This window comes from Cydia strobilella, chromosome 2 (genome assembly GCF_947568885.1).
Source record: "Cydia strobilella chromosome 2, ilCydStro3.1, whole genome shotgun sequence".
Lineage (NCBI taxonomy): Eukaryota > Metazoa > Arthropoda > Insecta > Lepidoptera > Tortricidae > Cydia > Cydia strobilella.
In genome coordinates, this window is record NC_086042.1 from 3,648,664 (window position 1) to 3,670,829 (window position 22,166).

Genomic DNA, 22,166 nt, shown 5'->3' on the forward strand with positions numbered 1-22,166 from the left:
CCAGGCTGTATCTCCTGAACCGTGATATCTAGACAGTTGAAATTTTCACAGATGATTTCACAAATCATCACACCATTTTCAATAATTATTTAAGTGGGGCTCCCATACAACAAACATGATTTTATTGCCGTTTTTTTGCGTAATGGTACGGAACCCTTCGTGCGCGAGTCCGACTCGCAATTGTCCGGTTTTCTGTGATAATTAGTCTAAGTCAGCAGTTCTCCAACTTTTTTGGTGACGGAACCCTTTCAGAAAGCGAAAATTTTCGTTTATCACTGTAGACCAGACATGCCTATAAAAGAAGCTGGATTTTTTTTTCTTATTATTACATGTATTCTCGCAGAGTCCTAGGGGTCCCCGGAGCACACTGAGAATGGCTAGTCTAAGTTATAACTAAGAATACTCTACATCGGGTACCTATAAAAATACCATGTGCCAAATTCACAATCTTCAACAGAGGGTTGGAATGAGTATCAGCCAAAGAAATTTTATGCACCAGGTTTAATTTCAGGCAAATAAATATTGAAATTAATGTATCAGGCAATTTTAATAACTTCCGTGAGACACAGACATACGTGAGTGACCCGTTATTAATATGTTTAATATATCAGGCAATTTCCTTAAATATTCGTAAATATGAATTCATCATCATCGTCAATCGGTTTATAGACACAGGATACTGCCTGTTTGTCCCATGGACAAGAATAAAAGCCCTTAAATGTCGGCTGTCGGTATGTATGTTGGTAAGTTTGTATGTATGTCTAAATAATCCTATATTTAAAATAATAATCAGGGCGTATTAAATATTTATTGACTAGCATTAAGCGTTGTTGAACGTACAAGTATCCCGCCTGTCATCATACTGTCAGCTAATGCTTTTATAAACAAACCCTTTCTGTCTGTCTGTCTGTTTGTCCAACCATTGCTGATAGAGCCATGTGGTGTTATATGTCTGTTTATGTATGTTTGCCTAAAGTATTACGAAGTACTAAGAAGAAATTATTAGGGTTCCGTACCCAAAGGGTAAAAACGGGACCCTATTACTAAGACTCCTCTGTCCGTCTGTCTGTCTGTCCATCTGTCTGTCTGTCCGTCTGTCTGTGTCTGTCCGTCTGTCTGTCTGTCCGCCTGTCTGTCACCAGGCTGTATCTCATCAACTATGATAGCTGGACAGTTGAAATTTTCACAAATGATGTATTTCTGTTGCCGCTATAACAACAAATAAAATACAAGTGCTTGATATACACGCATCAGGTTCAAGAGCTGCTAGTGTATCAAATAAATAAAAATTACTAAAAAGTACGGAACCCTCGGTGGGCAAGTCCGACTCGCACTTGTCCGGTTTTTTCTGGTATTGTCCTACTGTCTGTGTGTATGTATGTTTGTAGGTAGATATTTATGCACAAGTAATGTGCAAGCAATATATAGCACTTTACATGATGCAGATATAATAAGTAATTTTGTAAGGCGCCCTACCTAGGAGGAAACAACTGTCTACGTACAGTATAATGATCATCACAAACATCATTGTGGTGCAGTCTGTCTGTCTGCAACCCTTTTTTATGGTTCCATACCCAAAGGCAAATAAATGATTATGATTATGAAAGGGTAAAAACGGGACCCTGTTACTAAGACTCCGCTGTCCGTCTGTCTGTCTATTTGTCTGTCTGTCTGTCCGTCTGTCTATCCGTCTGTCTGTCTGTCTGTCTGTCCGTCTGTCTGTCACCAGGCGGCTGTATCTCATGAACCGTGATAGCTAGACAGTTGAAATTTTCACAGATAATGTATTTCTGTTGCCGTTATAACGACAAATACTGAAAACATAATAAAATAAATATTCAAGTGGGGCTCCCATACAACAAACGTGATTTTTGCCGTTTTTTTGCGCAATGGTACGGAACCCTTCGTGCGCGAGCCCGACTCGCACTTGGCCGGTTTTTTAGGGTTTCGTACCCAAAGGCAAATAAATGATTATGGTTATGAAAGGGTAAAAAAGGGGACCCTATTACTAAGACTCCGCTGTCCGTTTGTCTGTATGTCTCTCCGTCTGTCTGTCTGTCCGTCTGTGTGTCTGTCTGTCTGTTTGTCTGTCTGTCTGTCTGTCTGTCCGTCTGTCTGTCACCAGGCTGTATCTCATGAACCGTGATGTCTACACAGTTGAAATTTTCACAGATGATGTATTTCTGTTGCCGCTATAACAACAAATACTAAGTGAAAAACATAATAAAATAAATATTTAAGTGGGGCTCCCATACAACAAACGCCGCACTTGGCCGGTTTTTACGCTTAAACCGCTGAACTGATTTAAATGAAATTTGTAATGGATATAATTTGAGGCCTGAGGATAGTTTTTTATCAATCATCATCATCATCATCATCGTCCCACGGAAACGAAGACGGACGAAGAAGCTTGTATATTTTTACAAAAAAAAAACATTCAAAAGTAAAGTGCACTCAGGTTTAGAAAAGTATTTCTGAAATCCTCATGTTACCATTAGCTTGCATAGCCATAGTGTTGTCCATCTGTCTATCTGTATGTATGTATGTTTGTAAGTATTGTATGTATGTCTAAAGTTGATATGTAGCTGTTTACTTGCGTAGCTGATATTTATAAGGTAAAAAAACTGTTACACCTTGTTTACAATCACCTGACAATTTAAATTTTCAATCTTTATACATCTTCATATTAATTATATGAAGACAGTATGTATGTATGAAAATAAAGGAATGCCAGAGTGGCATTACCAAGATGCCAAAAGTTATAAAATTAAGGCACTTATTCTGAGATTGTAAATGCTGTATCTAATGTCATCTCAAAATCAGGTGATGAATATATCCGTATACGTTGTGTACACGCGGCATGCGTCATTGTGTGAGTAACTTAAAAGCAGTACAGAGCGGTCGGCAAAAGGTCGTCAATCTGGTGTCGCGGGGCGAGGTAATTCGAAACGGGGCGGGGCGGTGCGTGGCCATACTGTATGATAATACTGTTACTTCTCTATGCTAAGACTATGAGTTAGAATAAGTTTAAGATTTCCAAGAAAGCAAATAAAGTGACTAGATATTTTTTGTATAAACATTCTGAAGCGTTCAAAGTAAAACTCATTTTCAGAAGTGGGATAATTAATTTGAAAAGTAAATTGGTTAATATTAATGTTATTTTATTTTTGTTTTATAATATTGTTTTATAAATCGTTTTGTAATGTCACTAACACTTTCACTGAAATAATATCTGCCTTTCAACATGGATACTCTTCTAGACTTTTCTAGATTTGTTTTATTTTTAAACAATGTGCCATTACATACTTTTTTATTTATTTTTTTGTATAATTTCTTAACAAAAAAAAATGTAATAATAAACTTATCTCAAACATAGCTGTAAGAAATATGTTTTGATAAAAGTGTTTTTTTAGTTTTATTTCAATAAAAGAGATGTTGTTGATTTATTTACCCTACAACCCTACCTTACCCTAAAACACAAATAAATATTTCTTAATGTTTTGTGTATTCATTTCATATCGTCTCTCTCAAAATGTATTTCTGGGTGTGTGTCTAAGTACCACCACTCTTAAAACACATTTCTAATAGAGTTGCGGTAATTAGACTGATGAGATATTTTTTGAGACGCACGACTACCCTGACCCAATCCTTGGTATCAAAACAGGTAAAAAATGTGGAGTTTCCATGCCTCAAAAGACCATGTAAACTTCACCGGTATATATAAAAAGGTAACCTGGTAATATGGTGGTATTAATAATCTGGTTTTTCTTCAGTGCCTGCACAGTTTATACCCGGAAGGACCGGAGCTGGCCTGCTTATCCTCAACGGCTTCACCTTTTACATGAAGAACCACCAGGCCCATGGGAAGAAACAGTGGTACTGTTCTTCAAGAGATGTCCACGGCTGCAGAGCTGATGTCATCACCTACAAAGGCTTCGATGGAAGAGATTATATCTCAATCTTCAGAGGCAAACATATCCACAACCCACCCCGTTTGAGGCAATGTCATGACGGTAGATTTATTAGAGAGAAAGACCTCTTTGCTAGACAATCACTTAAATAATTGTTTTTCGACATTGTATTGAGTATTTTTATCATGTGATGTATTTATGTACTTATTGTTTTTAAACTTCTTAAGCGTTCTGCTGTAGGGACCTGCTAGATTTTAGAGAATAAATATTGTGAAAATATTTAAAATACAGTATTCTGATAAGTGTTGCGTATTATTCACTTCTTAATAAAATTATGACTTGGTATCTTTATTTGTAACTTTTTTCCTCCCAGTAATTATATCTGCAACAGTGCTATTTATGAATTAGTTCCTAGGATGTAAATATTGGTCTTCCATTGACACTATAAACTGACTATTCCTTATTACATCGTGATTGTATTTCTCTACATGACATTCTGAACATTTCTAAACATCATGCTATACGCAGTACGCGTCAATGGTAGACCAAAACCTAATGCCGCTGTACACACTCGTCGAGAGACCCCGGGAACGAATGTGTACACACTGCTTTCTTGCCTCGCCTTTCCCCGATTGCGGTCGGTTTTTTGCCGAGGCTCGGCGAGAGGCCCTCGACGAGTTTGTTTGTACAGTCGCCATCAAATATATCGGAGTGGCCAAGGCGCTCACAGATATCTGAACACGCTTCTATTGTCAAGGCGTTAGAGTGCGTGTTCAGATATTTTTGAGCACCTCGGCCGCTCCGATATATCTGCTGGTGACTGTACAGCAGCTATAAGATACCCGGAGGTAATAAGGTAATCAGTTGCTAAAACGTGTAACCTTTCAGATATCTACTACCTCCCCTCCCATCGCACTGGCAGCATGGTCCTCATCTTCAAAGACAACAAGTACTGGATCAACAACCGCTACCAGAACACCATCAACTGGACTTGCAGAGACCGCAAGCGCCTCGGCTGCAGCTCCTGCATACAGACCACCGTTGAAGGCCGATATCTTAAGCATAAGGGCTTTCATAACCATGCGGATAATTATACTAAGTATAACTTTAATGATTGATCTATGAGAAAAACATCTTAGGCAGTCGTGGTTGGGTTAAAAGCGTAAAGACACTTTCATCCCGAACATCAAAATTCGAAGATTAGCTATCACCATTTCTATCGCTCTTGATGTATATTAAAGGCCAGAGAACACCGGCTAAATATTTTTAAAATATAAAGGAATTTGGCTATCAATTACTTCTTACTCAGAACTTTCCTTTTTTAATAAAAGCTGCTTTGTGCATGCTTTTTGTAACGTATAACTTGTGCCAACCATGGCTTTAATGACGGTATTTTGCAAAAATTGATTAGAGCAGGGGTAGCCAAACTATTGACCCGAGAGCCACACTGCACCTAAAATAAATAAATTTGTCTCTGTTTTTCCCGCGTAGCTTCTGCGGGCCGTAGTTTAAACACCCCTTAAATAAGGCTAAAATAATTTACTTACTCCTACATTTAGGTACTTACTCAAAGGCTTACTTATAAAATGATGTAAAGAGTTGATGAAAGGACTAGAAATCATATATAATCACACGATATAATTTATTGAATCTGGTTCAATGACAAGTATTTTTAATACTTTGGTAGGTATTGTATATAATCTTTTCCTAGTTGCATTTATTAAAGGAAATATTACGTTCCCTGTATTTAATTAGGTTATAAGGGACTACTGTGTATTCAGTATTCCTTTAATTGTGATAAGATTAAACATTCGTATAAATTATATACTGCCCCAGCACACATAATAACAGCCATTTTAAACCTCGTTCATTTGTTTACGGTCAATATGGGTAAATATGGTTGGCCTTCACATTGGGCCTCTTTACACATTTGACAAGTTTTAACTTTAATTTTATTGTTATTTTAATTTTAATTATAATTTTAATTTTGATTTTTAAATTAATTTTATTTTATTGTATCTCCGTTACAAACTCGGGTTTTCAAGCCTGGTCATTTAAGGCGTGCGTGGGGATATAGATACGACACGTAGAGGCCGTTTGGAGAGGTTTGATGTCATTATTATTTATTTAAGAAATATGGACTCAATTGTCTGAATTAAATGTTTATTTTTTATTTAATTTATATTTTATTAGTGTTTATTGCGAGTACATACATTTGCCATTAAACGCAAGTAGCAAATGTATGAATGAACTCGCAACACTAATCAATAATCATAATCATACGTCAATAAATAGGTAAACACTAAACACGTTCCAATGTGAAGGCCAGCCACACTTGACCATACCATAATCACAGGGCGGACACGCTATACATCCAAAATCACTTGCGTTTATATGTGTGAACGGCAGTCTGTACTCGCGTCATGCGTCATAGTGTGAGTAAGTTGCTTAAAAATTGTACTGAGCAGCCCGCAAACGGCCGTCAATCTGCTGTCGCGGGGCGAGGTAATTCGAGTCGGGGCGGGGCGGTGCGTGGCCGTTCTGTATGATAATACTATTACTTATTCTGTGCCATAATCTCGCGCTAGAATTACAAATTGAAACTGGTGCTTCAATGGCTGTTAAGCTTTGCTAGGTGGTGGTAGGGCAGTATAGTATTATTAAATATAGCCACATTCATATAGTAATAGTATTAATATTTTAGCCTATATACCTACGTCCCACTGCTGGGCACAGGCCTCTCATGCGCGAGAGGGATTGGGCTATAGCTATAGTCCCCTTCATATAATATATCAAATAATTTGGTTATGTATCAGGCATTGATTATTGGAGTTAAATTTAATGGATAAACGCAACATTTGCTCCCACCTTTTAATAGATCTAAATAACTAAATTTATATAGAATGGCATTGTGCTCTCTCTAGCATATAACTGCGCATCATTCGTTCTCTCAAATTAAAAATCGTGTCTAACTTAAATGGCGTAATATAGCAGAATTTTATTTTCTAAAAAGGTCCACAGGCGGCGCTAGCTGTTCTTGGATCATTCACCTTGCCTTAGATGGTCTCAAATGATTGTCATTCAAAATTATGTCGTATCTCACTGGGCATTAAAGTTAATTTTGGACGGCAGAATGTCCAATCCATAGTTGCCGCTTTAAGCCTACAAGTTGCTCTTACAAGTTACAAGTCTTACATATACGGACTCCTGCGCATCGAGATTTGCAATCATTGCAATTTGAGATTAATTCTCAAGGAAATAGGTTTACTTACTTAAAATTACTGTATTCCATTTCATATTCCTAAATTGTAAGTTGCATACTTGTTCTGGTACTTTTTGTGAAAAGAGTACTTAACTTTGTGCCAATTTGTATAGTCTCTTGCCAATACGGAAATGGTTTTTAACGCCCTAGTTTTAAGGTCCCATTTTGAATGAAATGTATAAAAATATCCTAGTCACATACTGTTCTCACGATAAAATTGTGCTTAACTATTTATTAGGTCGTGATATACTTACCAACCTACGTAGTTACATATATCTAAATTATAATATCATATATAGTTAGTTTTATTTTAGTTTAGTGACTAGATCCATGCTCATTTTGTTGCATTTTTTTGTAATTTGATTTAAAAAATTGGTTTTATAAATCTACTATGAAATTGGTTGTGTTTTATTTTAATTGTACACGCACAAAAACGTCTATTTTAGGAGGAAGCAAGCAAATACGTGTCACATGTGATCAGTGTGGTTACTTACCACATGTGAAACTATTACGACGCTTTAAACTTGGTAGGCATAAAACACTTAATTTTTTTAACTACGAGTAGTATCTAGAATAAAAAACCGGCCAAGTGCGAGTCGGACTCGCGCACGAAGGGTTCCGTACCATTACGGAAAAAAACAGCAAAAAAATCACGTTTGTTGTATGGGAGCCCCATTTAAATATTTATATTATTCTGTTTTTAGTATTTCTTGCTATAGCGGCAACAGAAATACATCATCTGTGAAAATTTCAGCTGTCTAGCTATCATGGTTCATGAGATACAGCCTGGTGACAGACAGACGGACGGACAGCGGAGTCTTAGTAATAGGGTCCCGTTTTTACCCTTTGGGTACGGAACCCTAAAAAAAATTTTAGACGTAGGCTAACTACATTTAATTTTTACACGTTTAAAGTTTAAAGGAAGAGTTTCTATTAGGGGAGACCGAGCTGAGTTAAAACAGAGGTAGATTGAAACAACATAAATTTTGAGATTTTTGAGACATCTATAACTGTTATGCCGGGCTGGAAAAAATAATGTTTAGTCGCGTCCTACCATCGAAATAAATCCGTAGTCGGATAATAACTTCTAGAACATTTTACTTATGAGCTGTGAATACATGTGTATATTCACACTTGCAAATGTAACGTGTACGAAGTGTATGTATGTACTCGGATTTAGTCAAATGACCTTGCTCGGGGCATTGCCGCGTCTCAAGATTTCCTCCATAGCAAAACTATCGTAACAAATGTTCAAATGACACTGAGACTCACACGAATATCACTTTTTGAGTCTGCACGATCGCAAAGCCTTACTATCGAAGTATAAACGTTCTTACGCCATTGAGACTCGCACGAAAATAAGACTTTTTGGCCTGGCACGGATTTCTTGAAAAGCGTATTATATTAGGGTCGTGTTTGTGTGGGTTATCTTTCCGACTTGAGGCATCCTTCGCTCTCACTGACGTACTTGTGATGATCTAAAGCGATAAGCGAAGCGTCACCAACATGAGTACAGTAACGGCTCTGTGGGTACGAGTTTAATGTTACTAATATATCCAGCAAGCTACTTAGGTACATTCGTGCTTTAGTTAGTTCTACTTTGTGTCGAAGTACCTAAAGTTAGCAGCAGGATACCAGTCGAAACTGTATGAAAATGGTCACGTGACTTTTGGTAGGTCTGACATCCCGATATTTTTTTCTTTTCGTTTGGCGTTGGTCGATGTATAATTAATTGTCATGCTGGAGTTGCTAGACGGACCAGGAGGCCTAGACAAGATGGCAGTCGAAACTTAAAATAATGTATGAAAATAGTCACGTGACTTTTGGTAGGTAGCATAGTCTGACATCCCGATATTTTTTTTCTTTTTGTTTGGCGTTGTCTTCTTGGCTATTTCCCCCCGCGTTGTTAATCTTTTGGACGCCAAGGACCGATATATACGCACCGTAGGTTTAACGCCAAAGACCGATTAATCGGTCACATAGACCACAGAGCAACATAGACCTACGTGCATATGCATAAAGTTCAATTTCAGTTTTGACACTTCGGTGACGACTGACGTGGCGTCTGGATGACTGCTTTTGTGTTTGACACGGCGTCGAAAAGGTTAAAAGTGATCATAGCAAAACTTTATTGCGGAGAGAATAAAAGGCTGCGTAGCGGTATTTTTGAACACCTCAGCACCTCACCCGCATGGGGTGTAAAGCCAGGAAATTAGAAAAGTGCTAAGGAAGCTATTAGGGATTTTGCACGCGTATAAACGTTTTACCTCGATTGGCTCGATTACTATGAAAATTAGGGTTGCCACCTTTTTTCTATACACATATAGTATTTTTGTCAAAATATTGAAAAAATATAGTATTTACTGGGAAATTAAAAAAAAAGGCACCGATTTGAGGCGAATTAAAAATCCAAGTCGCATACGATGCGATATCGGTGACATTTGTACAAGTACCCCATTCTTGAGTGATGAAAATATAGTATTTTTCGTACTATATTGTTTTTGTATAATATATAGTACAAGTGACTAAAATATAGCACGATAAGATATTATAGTATGGGTGGCAACCCTAATGAAAATATACATTTCTTTAAAATTTTGCTCGTGACGTTCCTCAGCTATATGAATAGTTATTTTATACTAAAATTATGCTGCTATGGTATGAGGGGTAACGAAATATAATTGAAAATTAATGAAAATAATACAGCATGTTTTCGTGATTTTTTTCTTATCAATCCAATTTAAAGTCTGCCCTTGCAAATATATTCGAGTTTCAGTGTTAATTTTTTCATGACATTTGCCCTTGATTAAAACGTGTATTATTTCAATATAAAAACTATAATTTTACTGTTTGTCTGCACGGGTTTTAAAATAATAAAACACCGTATGAAAATATGTCATACTTGTATTTTATGGACGCAGGTGACTCGGGACCCCTGCTGAAAATCACCGGCATTAACTTTTAGGATTTGAATAGCGATCAGCTATCGGTGCTAAATCAGTACAGCTATCCTCATGAGGCCCAGCCATGCAAATGAAAAATCCAACTGAAATAAAGTTGATTTTGTTTTGTTTGAAAATAGAACGAAACAAAACAAAAACATCTCTATTCCGATTAAATATGATTTAAATGTCATCGAACTAAATAAGTACTATAGTAGGCACTATAGCTAGGACCGTGAGCCTAAAGGGGCCCACTGATTACCAGTCCGCCGGACGATATCGGCCTGTCAGTTAGAATAAAAAATTGACAGTTCCGAAGAACTGACAGGCTGATATCGTCCGGCGGACTGGGAATCAGTGGTCCTCTTTAGGAGGATAAAAAATGTATAAAAACAACTTTGCACGAGCATATTCGCATCAACTCTGCGATTGCGAATACAAGTATAGGCTGCAGGGTCCGATTCATCGTCATGGTATAAGAAATGTTATGAATAAATAATCCAATATTGTCCTCGTTTCAGTAAACTTCATCCAGACCACCATCGGGCGCACTCTCGCCATGCACGGGCGCTACGCCTACTTCCGCCAGTGCCCGCTCAAGAGCGGCGTGCGCTGGACGTGCAACAACCACACCTCCAAGCGGTGCAAGGCGTATCTTATCTTATCTTATGATGGACGCATCATCAAGCACGTTGACACACATACGCATGGGCCGGTGTCATATTATAGGTGTAGTGATGGGACATATTCTAAAATTATCACGAAACATTCAAAAGCATTAAAAAATTGTAAAGTTGTTAAAGAAGAATGTTTTTCTGGGATGGAGTGATAATATTTCATGGGATAAGAATTGGTAGGCAGCTAGGTGAGAGTAGGATTGAAAATTTGCACATAGGTTTAATGATGGATATATATAATAATATATGTTTTTTTAATAATAACCTTCATTTACTGATATTTTTATAAATGTATAGACATTAGACGCATGTTACATTTTTTTTACTAGCCTAATTTAGTCTCACATATTTTTTTACCTAATTTGTAATCTTTTATTTAAAACAAATAAATAGCTAACATATAAAACTTAAAAACTAAAACTGAAAATAAATAAAACTAAGCTTAAAATAAAAAACTATTCCCCTGCGGCATGGTGCAGTAGATGCTGGCAGCATTTCCTCGCTGTATCACATGCTTACTCTTTGTGCGAGGAAGCTGCCAGCTCTACGATCACCGGTGACGTCTACTATTCTTTTAGATAAAACCTTAAAAAGTAGGTGCGTTCGGACCCCACGGCCCAAGGGTCTCGACACCAATAGGTACGAAAATCGTATTCGGGGCCGAGACCCCTATATTTGGCCGTTTATTAATTTTTCAGCCGCCTCTGCCGCCGCGTTAGCTTTTGCAGTATTTCCGTGGAGATGAGACGGGGCTAGGGTGTCTACACATGTGGCATTGCAAGCGAATGTTGAAATTCTTCCTTACACCCTGATAGGTACTAACATATCTAATGTTTCCAGTTCTCCTCGTAAAAGGCCGCACCGGAAAAGACCTGCTGATGCTAAACGGCTACACATACTACCAGCATAAGATCCTCAGGGACGGCTTCCGCTGGAGCTGCACCCAGATGGGCTCCCGGTCTTGCCGAGGGTTCCTCCACGTGACCAATGAGATGCTGGTCGTCAGGGCCCATACAGAGCACACGCATCCACCTTCGACTTACTTCTTGGAGAAAATTAAGCAGCAGTATGCTAGAGAAATTGATGTAAGTTGTTTTTTGAGTTGGGTTCAAATCCACCAAGTGACGGTAGACCCGACATCTTTCACATCTTATTTATCATGGTTTTTGAGATACGATTGTAGTGAAATTTGCTGACAAGAAGCAGGACTTTCCCATAAAGTTATGTCGTTATAGAACCCATAATCAAAGGTTTTAATAACTTGTCATATAAGCTTGGCCAGTATTAGTCGAAGTTGACTTAATTTCATTTTAATAGTAGCCCCAAAATTCAGGCAAATTGTCATAATTCAAAATCACATTATAGTTTTGAAAAGCTCCTACATTCTTGTGTATTTTTTGTTTTAGCTGAAGAAAAGCTCATCCGACGAGGACGAAACTTCCCTGTCTTCGCTGAAGATCGCAAGCATACAGGGCCGGGTCGGGTTTTAGCCATAGCCTTTGTTGTAATCATTTTTTAAGAGGACTTAACTAGCCAGAGCATTTGATACAACCTTGCTTGCGACCATTTATCTAAAGAATCAGTGAGATAAGCTCCCTGGAAAAATAGAGCGAGGATAATATTGAATGAAGACATTGTTGTCTTTAGTATGTTGGACTTGTCTGACGTCTCTTCTACCTCCTCGTAGTTACATGAGCTAAAGAACAAACGCCGCACGCATGGTGTACTGTAATTATTATGTCACCACGATTGTATAAAGCGGATGCTCTGGTCTGTTTAGTCCTCCGTGCTTATACTCTTTTGTTGATGATGTCTAATAATAAGGATCATAATAATAAAGTCATATTAACCTTTACTTATACCATAAGAGCTTAGATTTTACTTTTATCACGGTATGAAATTGTACATATTTTAAAAATTAAGCGCTAGTTTACATATTAAAACCCAAACATGCTTTGCTTACCTTTATTGTTTCACCTTCCTTTAGTATTAAAGTTGCACTAGTTAAATATACCTAAGGTATCTCATTGTATTATTGCATTTATTCAGTGTTGGTATTTCTTTCACAGTGGAATTCTACCTTCGTCCCAACGGCCGAATCAACTTGCGCCTGAATGACTTCACGTTTTACAAGCACCTGAAGGCCAGGACCAACGCTCACCGCTGGAGCTGCACCGCCTACGGCTCAAAGTGGAAGTGCAAGGCTCACCTCGTCATCACCGATAAACTTGAAGTTCTCAAAGCCAACGTCACACACAGCCACCCTCCGAGCAAAAAGAAACCCACTTCTAAAAAAAGCGACGAAATACGCAAACTGGAGTTCATGAAACAAGTTCAATTGCAGAAGATTGCCAAGCCTAAGAAGGAGAAGAAAGAGAAACAGCCTATCATTCGCGTAAAGAATTTTGGTAACCCTGAAATGCAAATTAATCCCATGGATAACCCCGAATATGATGATCTCAGTTTCGGCGTCGAGCCCCCGATGTCATCGTTGCAAGATTATTTGGTAGCTCACAGTGTTTTCGCTGATTACTAGTTTATAAGTTTTTCTGACTTCACTGACTTCTTACTATGAAGTTTTTACACCACAATATGCTTATTCCTAATAGTAGATTAGATTATATTACGAATATCGGTTACCTAGTTGGTTGAATGCATGTTTATCACTGCCTACCACTGCCTGCCCCTGTTTAAATTTTCAAATTCACTTGTATCAAATCTATTAGACACTGCATCCAAATTATAATGCAAAAGAAATAATTATTAATGATGCATTCAGCCAAATATTTTATCACATCGATGTATACCATTAGAATTAGAATATCATTTACCTATAAAGATATCCTTTTAGCGTAGATGAAACTAATTTTATACCACTATTAGACTCGCGTATTCAAGCAATTTATACATATATAGAATGTGCCTTTGTCAAAATAAATTAAGTGTCTTTAAGCTGCGTAGCTATAAACCGTTTTTAGAAGTTAATTTTGTCTACCAGGAAAGTGTGATATTTTTTTGCATTTATTGACGAGTCCAGTATTATGATGTGATTAGAAATTATGTGTTTTAATATAATCTTAGGTGTAGTTTTAGCGTGTACTTAGGTCTCTTTCGTGATTATTATCACGGTATCTCTGATTTAAGATCTCATTTTATTCTTGAAATTTGTCTGATTTGTTTTCTATGAGACTGACGTTAGTATTGTGATTAGTGTTTTTTTTAGTATTATGATTTTACTCAACTACTTATAAACAGTGTGGTGTTGCTTTTCTAATGATTATTTTTGAATTGCTATTTGTCTTCGATTACATTTTTTATCAATCTTAACAGTTTGTTTTATACTTCTCTTCTTATCCTTGCTTTGAAAATGTTTGGCAGTTAATTGATTGGAAGCTCGAAATTCAAGTTGCGTTGACTGTAAATAAAGGCAAGGTTAAAGCGCGATATAAAATGAAAACAAAACAATTACAGCGTGTGTCTAACTTCAAAGTATGTTCTGAAGATTTGAAAAAAATAAAAAGTAAATGATTATGACCCAACTAGTTTGTTTTTGAGACATTTTTTCCCCTACTATGACAGCCAAAAATAGGGGTTATAATCTAAAAAGTCTGTGTTTTAAAGTAACTAGGTTTACGGTAATATATATGATAACGACGATGGAGGGATGTAAGAGGAAAGTCAAACCAAGGAAAAGGTATATGAATATAGTTCATGCACCTTTTCCTTGGTTGGACTTTCGACATATGTCGCCCGCCATCTTATGTGAGTAATGAAATGACGGGTTACAAAAAATCATGAAAGAAAAAGACATCCTGCGCACTGCGCTGAACCCTAGTGTCCCTAGTACATGGGAAAATGACAATTAAAAAAATGAAATTTGTCTTACAGGAATTATTGAACTGGAATCCGGGAAACAACTCTACATGCACCTAGGCTACGCTTTCACGAAAAAGAAAGTCCTAGCTAACGGCCTGGCTACACGTTGGGTGTGCATTAGGACCGACATATGTTCTGCGTTTCTCCGCGTGGACAATTTTCAGAACATCATCGCGGCGAAGAATGAACACAATCATGCACGTGGTGTATATGTTAGGCTCAGCAGTGGAAAATATATCAGATTGGGAAGAAAAACGTTTGATAAATAAACACAAAATTAATACGAAAACGCGAAATCCGCATATTGGGTAATATTTTTATGAAGATATTAAAGCTTAAAAAAGTAATTTTTTTATTTTATTGTCCTAATGTACATTAAAGACTTTTAACAGATTCCTTATGTTATAATGAGAAAAACTTATTTTGATTTAATTTTTTGCATACCTCTTGGCGTTCGTAGCCGTGTACGTGTGACGTGACGTCACAGAGCGCGCTTTTTTGTATGGGCGTTTTTACGCGCGAACAAAATTTCTTTAACAATTTCGATGTTTAGTAGAAACATTTGAATCTCACGGGAAGTAGAATCGATTGAAATCTTCCAAAAAATTCATGAATGATGCTATGTAAAAATGTTTAATGGATTTAGATTTCGCATTAATGTCGCTTAGATTTCGCATACGAATGCTGCAGAAAGTGACATGGTACAATTTGCTATGTACCGACGAGAAGTTTTATAAAAACTGCCGTGTGACTCAAACGAATAGTCGGAATAATCGAATAATCGCTGGACATGTTTCGCCTAAATAATATGAGTAACCCATTTAAAATAACTTTAATAAGTTCCATGTTGCTGTTCATGGTAAGTAAGGAAAATTATAACGAACAAGATCGAGGAAAACAGGAAATGTGTTTCGTGGATGATCTGATTGCAATGGTAAATAAAACGGCGTGTTAGCCATGATCCTTTGAAACAGAAAACTCTTCCCAATCGCTCCTTCGTATCTAAGAATCTATGTTGTGTCCATACATCTCGGTTTGATGACAAAATTGACAAATGATTAGCCTGAACTGATCCTCCTGATTGTCACTCCAGCGCAGCGCACCAATAATATTTTTTGCTTAAAAAAGACTCCAAATTTTTATGGTTTTACAGGAATCATCGAACTAACATCCGACAGACAACTCTACATGTACCAGGGCTACGCTTTCAAGAAGATGAAATTTTTGACTAAAAGCAAGGTTACAAAATGGATCTGCACTAGAAACAATATGTGCTCCGCATACATTCACGTAGACGAGAATCAGAAGGTCGTCGCTTCCAAGGCGGTACATAGACATTCGAAACCCTTATACCATATTACAAGCAATGGCAAATATGTTAAAATTTAAACAACCTAAATCAAGTCTTTCATATTTTGTTCCGTGGACATTGAAAAGACTTAAGGAGGCGAAAGTTTGAAAAAGTATCAATATCATCATAGGACCTTACTGCAACATGAAGAGCACCACTTTTTTATTGCTTTATTTTTTACCATTTGCTAAAATCATATATTTTTTAAGATTATTTTTTTTTTACTTACGATATATAAACGTCTGATTTTTTTTCTTTTGCACAACACACGCCCAGCGCCTGAAGTTGGGTTGTCTCTTGTCCCATGTGAGATTACAAAGCTACGTTATTGTATTAAAGTCATCAGACTTTAATTCACTGGGTTTCAATGAGCAATGCCAATGAGTAATATTTAATTCTTCATAGTACTTTTCACAGCTTTATTCGCAGCTTTTTAGATCAAGTGAAAGAAAAAGTAGGGGTCGTGTCGTATCAAAAAGTCAAAGAGCTGGCGCAGGATAGGGAAAGCTGGAAGATACTCCACCGACAAGAGAATAACTCTTAAGTTAATGATGATGAGTACTTTATACCCTTTCCTCCCCCCTTCATATCATTTGATATCTACCAGTCGCTTGTCGGTGAAAAAAAACATCGTGAGGAAACTAGACTAATCCCAATAAGGTCTAGTTTACCCTCTGGGTTGGAAGGTCAGATGGCAGTCGTTTTCGTAAAACTAGTGCCTAAGCCAATTCTTGGGAGTAATTGCCAAGCAGACCCCAGGCTTCCATGAACCATGGCATGGCAAAATGCCGGGATAACAACGCGAGGAAGATGATGATAGTACTTCATACCCGTCATCAGTAACTTATAAATATTCAATCTTTTAGGATTAATCGAGCTAGTAAATGGAAAGCTTATATACTTGTACTGCAACTACGGGTTCTACAAAAGAAGCGATTTAAGCACAGGCGGCTCTCGTTGGACGTGTACTTCTAGCAAGAAATGCGGTACATACTTGCACCTAGACAAGCAGTTTATGGTCAAGTTCGTCAAGGGTGACCACAACCACCCGCCGTCGAAGTACCATATGACGAAAGATGGAAAATATTTGAAGATATGATAATTAACTAATCTTATGTTTTGAAATGTGAAATATCTATGTTGGACGCAATGCATTTGTGTATCTAATCTACACTTAATGTTTAAAGGAAGGAAGGGAAGAAAGGATGTGATAAAAATGGATATCTTTAAAATAGACTTTATTTTAATTATGTTGATTTTCATTTTAAACTTGGTTGATATCCTACCTTCCACAAGAGCGATGAACGATATACTATTTTCTCGCTCAATAATCAAATAATCGTACCAAAGCTCTAATGTCGCATTGTAGAAGGCATTGAAGATTGTCAAAACAAAATACAATAATTTTATCGGGTCTATCGCGATTTTTTTTTGTGACACTGGTCGTGGCCACGTGATGGCACGTGGGCGGAGGTCGAAGGAATCTTCAGGAGTCGGAGAGAAACCAGCGTGTATCTCTTATGGCGTATATTGGGAAAGTGAGCGAGTAGATATTTTTTATTCTATTCAAAACCTATGTCTAATGATTACAGCGCCACCTATGGACTTTCTTGTGAACTACGTACCCTGGTGGGTGCGTAAAGTAGGTAAGCCATCGAGGGTTCGATAGAGACTAGAGGGAGTCCCATAGATGGCGCTGTTAACGCAAGTTAACACCATACATAACTAATATGTCCAAATAGAGAACAATCCTTCAATACCATGAATCTAGTATAACTGGATCGGTCATGAGGAGTGGGGGAAAATGACCGAACGGGATAGTCTTATGTATCTTTCAGTAGGAGTAGCAGAGAAAGCGCTGTTATTGTTTGTCCTTGTCATAGTTTCACTTTTCCACCGCTGCCACAACCGAGGTTGTGGCAAACAAATAAGTACGTGACATGTCATGTTTGTTCGTTGCTTGTTTAATTATCGTTGTTTTGTATGAAATTGTGCTTTCTCTTATGAAATATAGTGATGGTTAGCGTTTTGAATGCTTGAACTTTGATAAAATACTGGTGAATTGTTCTGTAATCGGCTGTAATAGCCGCCCTGAGCAAAAATATGAGATCATAACCTTTCACACGTAAGTACGGTATTTTACACCTTCCTCTTAACGCAATATGTGAGAATAACATCGTAAAATTACGTTACACTCAAAGCAATGTAGAATCAAACGATTTCAATAAAAATATCACAATTATTTACGCAAATTAACAAAACATTATTTGTAAAATTATCCGCCCAAATTACGTAGGTAGGTAGGAGTCTGAGATCAGCCATTTTTAAACTTTTTCGTAATTTAGCTGCATAACAATCATGTTAGGGATACCAGATTAAAATATCATAATTTTATGGGTAATTTTGACCTCGAAGTTTTTTCGTACTTCTATTTCCAAAAAATAAATAAACAAATGTTGTGAAGATTAAATGTGGTGCACATTAATTGGTGTGATTGCGATTTGTGATTTCTTTAAATTAAAACCCATAATACATTTTATTTTACGTTTTATTTACTAAACATGTTTAGTTTTGTACCACCTGCGCGAATTATAGGAGGTATTTCATTGTTTATACGCCTAAAAAGAACGGCCCATTGACATTTTATTTAACATTTTTTTAATACCGTCAAACAAGCTAACTTTGCCTCCAGGGTAATCGCCCCAACGTGATATCAAATATTGGGGTAATTTTTACCAATATGGTATCCCCTCGTTTATGACGTCATCTATGTCTATCCCTTACGGGCGCACGCGTATAGCTGGTCTATGTAATGCTAGGTCTATGTTCAATACCATTTTTCAGGTGCTATACTAGAGCTAGAAAATGGAAAGAAAGTGTTCATATACGGCGGCCACTCGTTCTACAGGCAAAATAACCTGGCCAACGGCCTGATCAGATGGGGCTGTAACAAATGCGCCACTTGCAAAGCTTACATCCACATGGATACCTACGGCAACGTCATCAAATCCAGACTTGATCATAGCCATGTCCCTACAAGGTATCATCGGTTGAAAAATGGAAAATATGTAAGAGCCTAATCTAAGCCCTCAAGAAACTAGGAACCTTCGTGCACTTTTAAGGACCGCAGTTGAATACATATTCTAGATATAGTACATTTTGCGTTTTTATGACAATAATAAAGATTTCTGTAGGAAAAATCTGAAAACAGTGTTTTTCTTTATGAATCCGTACCTTTTTTTTTCAGGTGCTATACTAGAACTAGCGAATGGAAAGAAAGTATTCATATACTGCGGCCACTCGTTCTACAAGCAAAATACCCTGACCAACGGGTCCAGGTGGGCCTGCACCAGGAGCGGCACTTGCAAATCTTACATTCACATGGATGCATATGGCAACGTCATTAAATCGAGGCTCGATCATAGTCATGACGCTTCGAGGTACCATCAGTTGAAAAATGGAAAGTTTGTAAAAGCCTAGGCTTGACCTTTCATATGTGTGTGGTAGTTAGAAGGTAGTGTTCAAACCTCGGATGCGCTGTATAAAAAAATATGACATATTCATATTCATATACTCCAAGTCGGTCAAGATCCTTATCATATACAGACAAGATGTTAGAAGCCAACAACGTACACTTTCAGAGGACCGCGATCGAGTAAAGACTACTTAACGCAGTAGATATTGTAGAGTACATTAATATGATTTGTAGGAATATAATAAGAATCTGTTGAGGAAAAATCTAAGAACAATGTTTTTCTTCACGAATCCTGCCCAATTTTTTCCCTCTATTTTAAAAGAGATTCCTATGTTTTTACGTGGAAACAAGACGTTAAGTTAGTGAGCAGTGAGTACACACAAACTTACTTACAGTTACGGTTAGGTAATAAAATTCTCCATAGGTATTAGAGATAAGATAGCAAAACGAAAAAAATCTACAAAATACATAGAAACTGAGATAAGAACGTTACCCGGTAAATATCAACTTACTTTTCAGGTAACGTAATCGAACTAGAAAACGGAAGGCTGCTATATCTCTTCAGAGGCTTCTCGTATTACCAACAGCGTAAAGTAGCTAACGGTTCCCGTTGGTACTGCACGAGCAATCACCGTTGCCGGTCTTACCTCCACCTGGACAACGAGATGCGTGTCCTCAAAGCAGTAGCCACTCACACCCATAATGCCCCTCGGTACCATAGGACTAACTCTGGAAAATACATTAAAATTGGTTAAAACACTAAATTTGGGGCCCACGCCACACCATGGCTAAGCAGAGAATGAAGGACTTTGGAGCTAACGCTATCAAGGAATTGACAGCGCCTAAAATAAAATCCAATGATGGCGTCAGATATTTCGGGTATAATATTAGGGTTCCGTACCTTAAAAGGAAAAACGGACGTCTTATAGGATCACTTTGTTGTCCGTCCGTCTGTCTGTCAAGACCCTTTATCTCGGGAACGCGTGGAGGTATTGAGTTAAGATTAAAACTTAGGTCTATATAGTCCCTTAAAGCTGTGATAAAATCACTTCTAACTTAACGTAAAAATAAAGATATGGCCGTTTATGGCGCAAAAAACGTATATTTCAACACTATTAAGGTAATCAAAATGTATAGGGTACTTCCCGTCGACATAGAACTATGAAATTTGGCAATTAATATCGTCTTATACTACAAACCACGGAACCCTGGGTGGGCGAGTCCGACTCGCAATTGTCCGATTTTTTTTATAATTGTATGACGTGGGAAAACCAAGCACTTAATAAGAGTTGAATGATTCACGGTTAGTTTCACTAGACTTATATCGACCGGGATATAGACAGTGATTACCTTTTGTATTGTTTATGAGCTCCCGATATTTCGACGCAGTTACATGCATCTTGTTCACGGGTGACTGAAGATAGCGGGTGGGTGTCAAAGTTGTGTAGACCGCGCTCGGTCTACCCTCATTCTTGCGCGTCAGCTGCGTTCGCTTTCATCGTTACCATCGGTCGCATTCACACTCGTTGGTCTGGTCGCGTTCACACTCGTTGGTCTGTTCAAGCATACTACACTCACAGTGTCACTGTCACTACGCTTGTTTGATTCGGATATCACTGGTTTTTTACACAAACAAATCACAGGATATATCCCGGTCAATATAAGTCTGGCAAGCACTTAATATCCATCTAATATACTAATATTTCTACACGAGGGTGTTTTTTTGATGACAGAATGTTTTATTACTACCTATTATGCTAAATGTTCTATATAATTCTATGTAAACGATTGTGGTAAGTTGTTATTCAAGTTATAAGATTACTGCATCCTTACAGGGTATAGACATGCTGGATATGTAATCTTATGTAATACTCGTATGTTCGCAATAAATGCTTTGTGTGTCTTGTCTTGTAAGTAATTAGGAAGTCCGGTACTTGCCGTTAAGCTAGCTATAAATTCCAATAATTCCTATATTCTGTTCATAGTTTAAGTTTTTTCACGTTTCGATTTTTTTCATGTCACACATGGATGTTTAAAAATTAAATATTTTAACAATTTTAAGTCATCTGAATGATTTTGATTATTTATGTACTTTGACTTAATTGTAATTAATTAATTTTTAAACATCCATTAAAATTGAATGGATTATTTCAGTGTGTATTTTTTGACATTGTAGTGGCATGGTTTATTTTAAATAATATAATAGTTTTGTTAGCGATAGTAACATGTGAATGCCTGAAAAGGTAAGATTTAGAGATCTAAGACAAATTATTATAATGTGCTGTGCTAGCATAAATCTTTTACACAAAAAACTATTGTTTATTGATATTGTTGCTGTGATACCAAATGTACCTACATGTTCGCTTAATGGCCGAGTCACTTACTTAAATTTCAACACTAGCGTCAGAGGTTTGTAAAACAAGACGTTACATTTTTGCAGGTTTTATTCACCTACCCGCATATTTAGAGAAAAACGAACGTGGCTTTACCAAGAGGCGGAGATGCAAACACTGTTGGGACACAGACAAAATAAGAAGAAATACTCTTACGTGTTGCCCGAATTGTCCTAATATGATAGGACTATGCTTGCCGTGTTTTAGGCCTTATCATAAGTACTAATAAAGTGATGATAGTTGTAGCGAACTATTTGTTAATTAACAAAACAGAGAAGT

At 37.3% G+C, this 22,166-nt stretch overlaps 2 protein-coding genes and 1 long non-coding RNA gene across 3 annotated transcripts; all 3 read left to right on the forward strand.

Moving 5' to 3' along the window:
* The first annotated feature begins 4,549 nt into the window (after positions 1-4,549).
* LOC134755409 (uncharacterized) lies at positions 4,550-5,031 on the forward strand. Its single transcript, XR_010129038.1, has 2 exons — positions 4,550-4,601; positions 4,743-5,031. It is a non-coding gene; the product is annotated as an uncharacterized LOC134755409 (long non-coding RNA).
* A 6,544-nt stretch (positions 5,032-11,575) lies between these two features.
* Positions 11,576-12,344, forward strand: LOC134755410 (uncharacterized). The gene is made up of 2 exons (XM_063691963.1): positions 11,576-11,877; positions 12,199-12,344. Exons 1-2 carry the CDS (start codon positions 11,623-11,625, stop codon positions 12,280-12,282), a joined length of 339 nt encoding a protein of 112 aa, XP_063548033.1. The 5' UTR covers positions 11,576-11,622; the 3' UTR covers positions 12,283-12,344.
* Positions 12,345-12,440: 96 nt separating this feature from the next.
* Positions 12,441-14,119, forward strand: LOC134748723 (uncharacterized). Its single transcript, XM_063683500.1, has 2 exons — positions 12,441-12,451; positions 12,812-14,119. The coding sequence occupies exons 1-2, from the start codon at positions 12,441-12,443 to the stop codon at positions 13,326-13,328; spliced, it is 528 nt and encodes a 175-aa protein (XP_063539570.1). The 3' UTR covers positions 13,329-14,119.
* The last annotated feature ends 8,047 nt before the right edge of the window (positions 14,120-22,166 follow it).

Bases quoted from the DNA above. Each gene is read 5' to 3' on its own strand.
- LOC134755410 (XM_063691963.1), top strand. From the start codon at position 11,623: ATGTTTCCAGTTCTCCTCGTAAAAGGCCGCACCGGAAAAGACCTGCTG. The intron at 11,878-12,198 runs GTAAGTTGTTTT...TTTTTGTTTTAG, and splicing joins AGTATGCTAGAGAAATTGAT to CTGAAGAAAAGCTCATCCGA.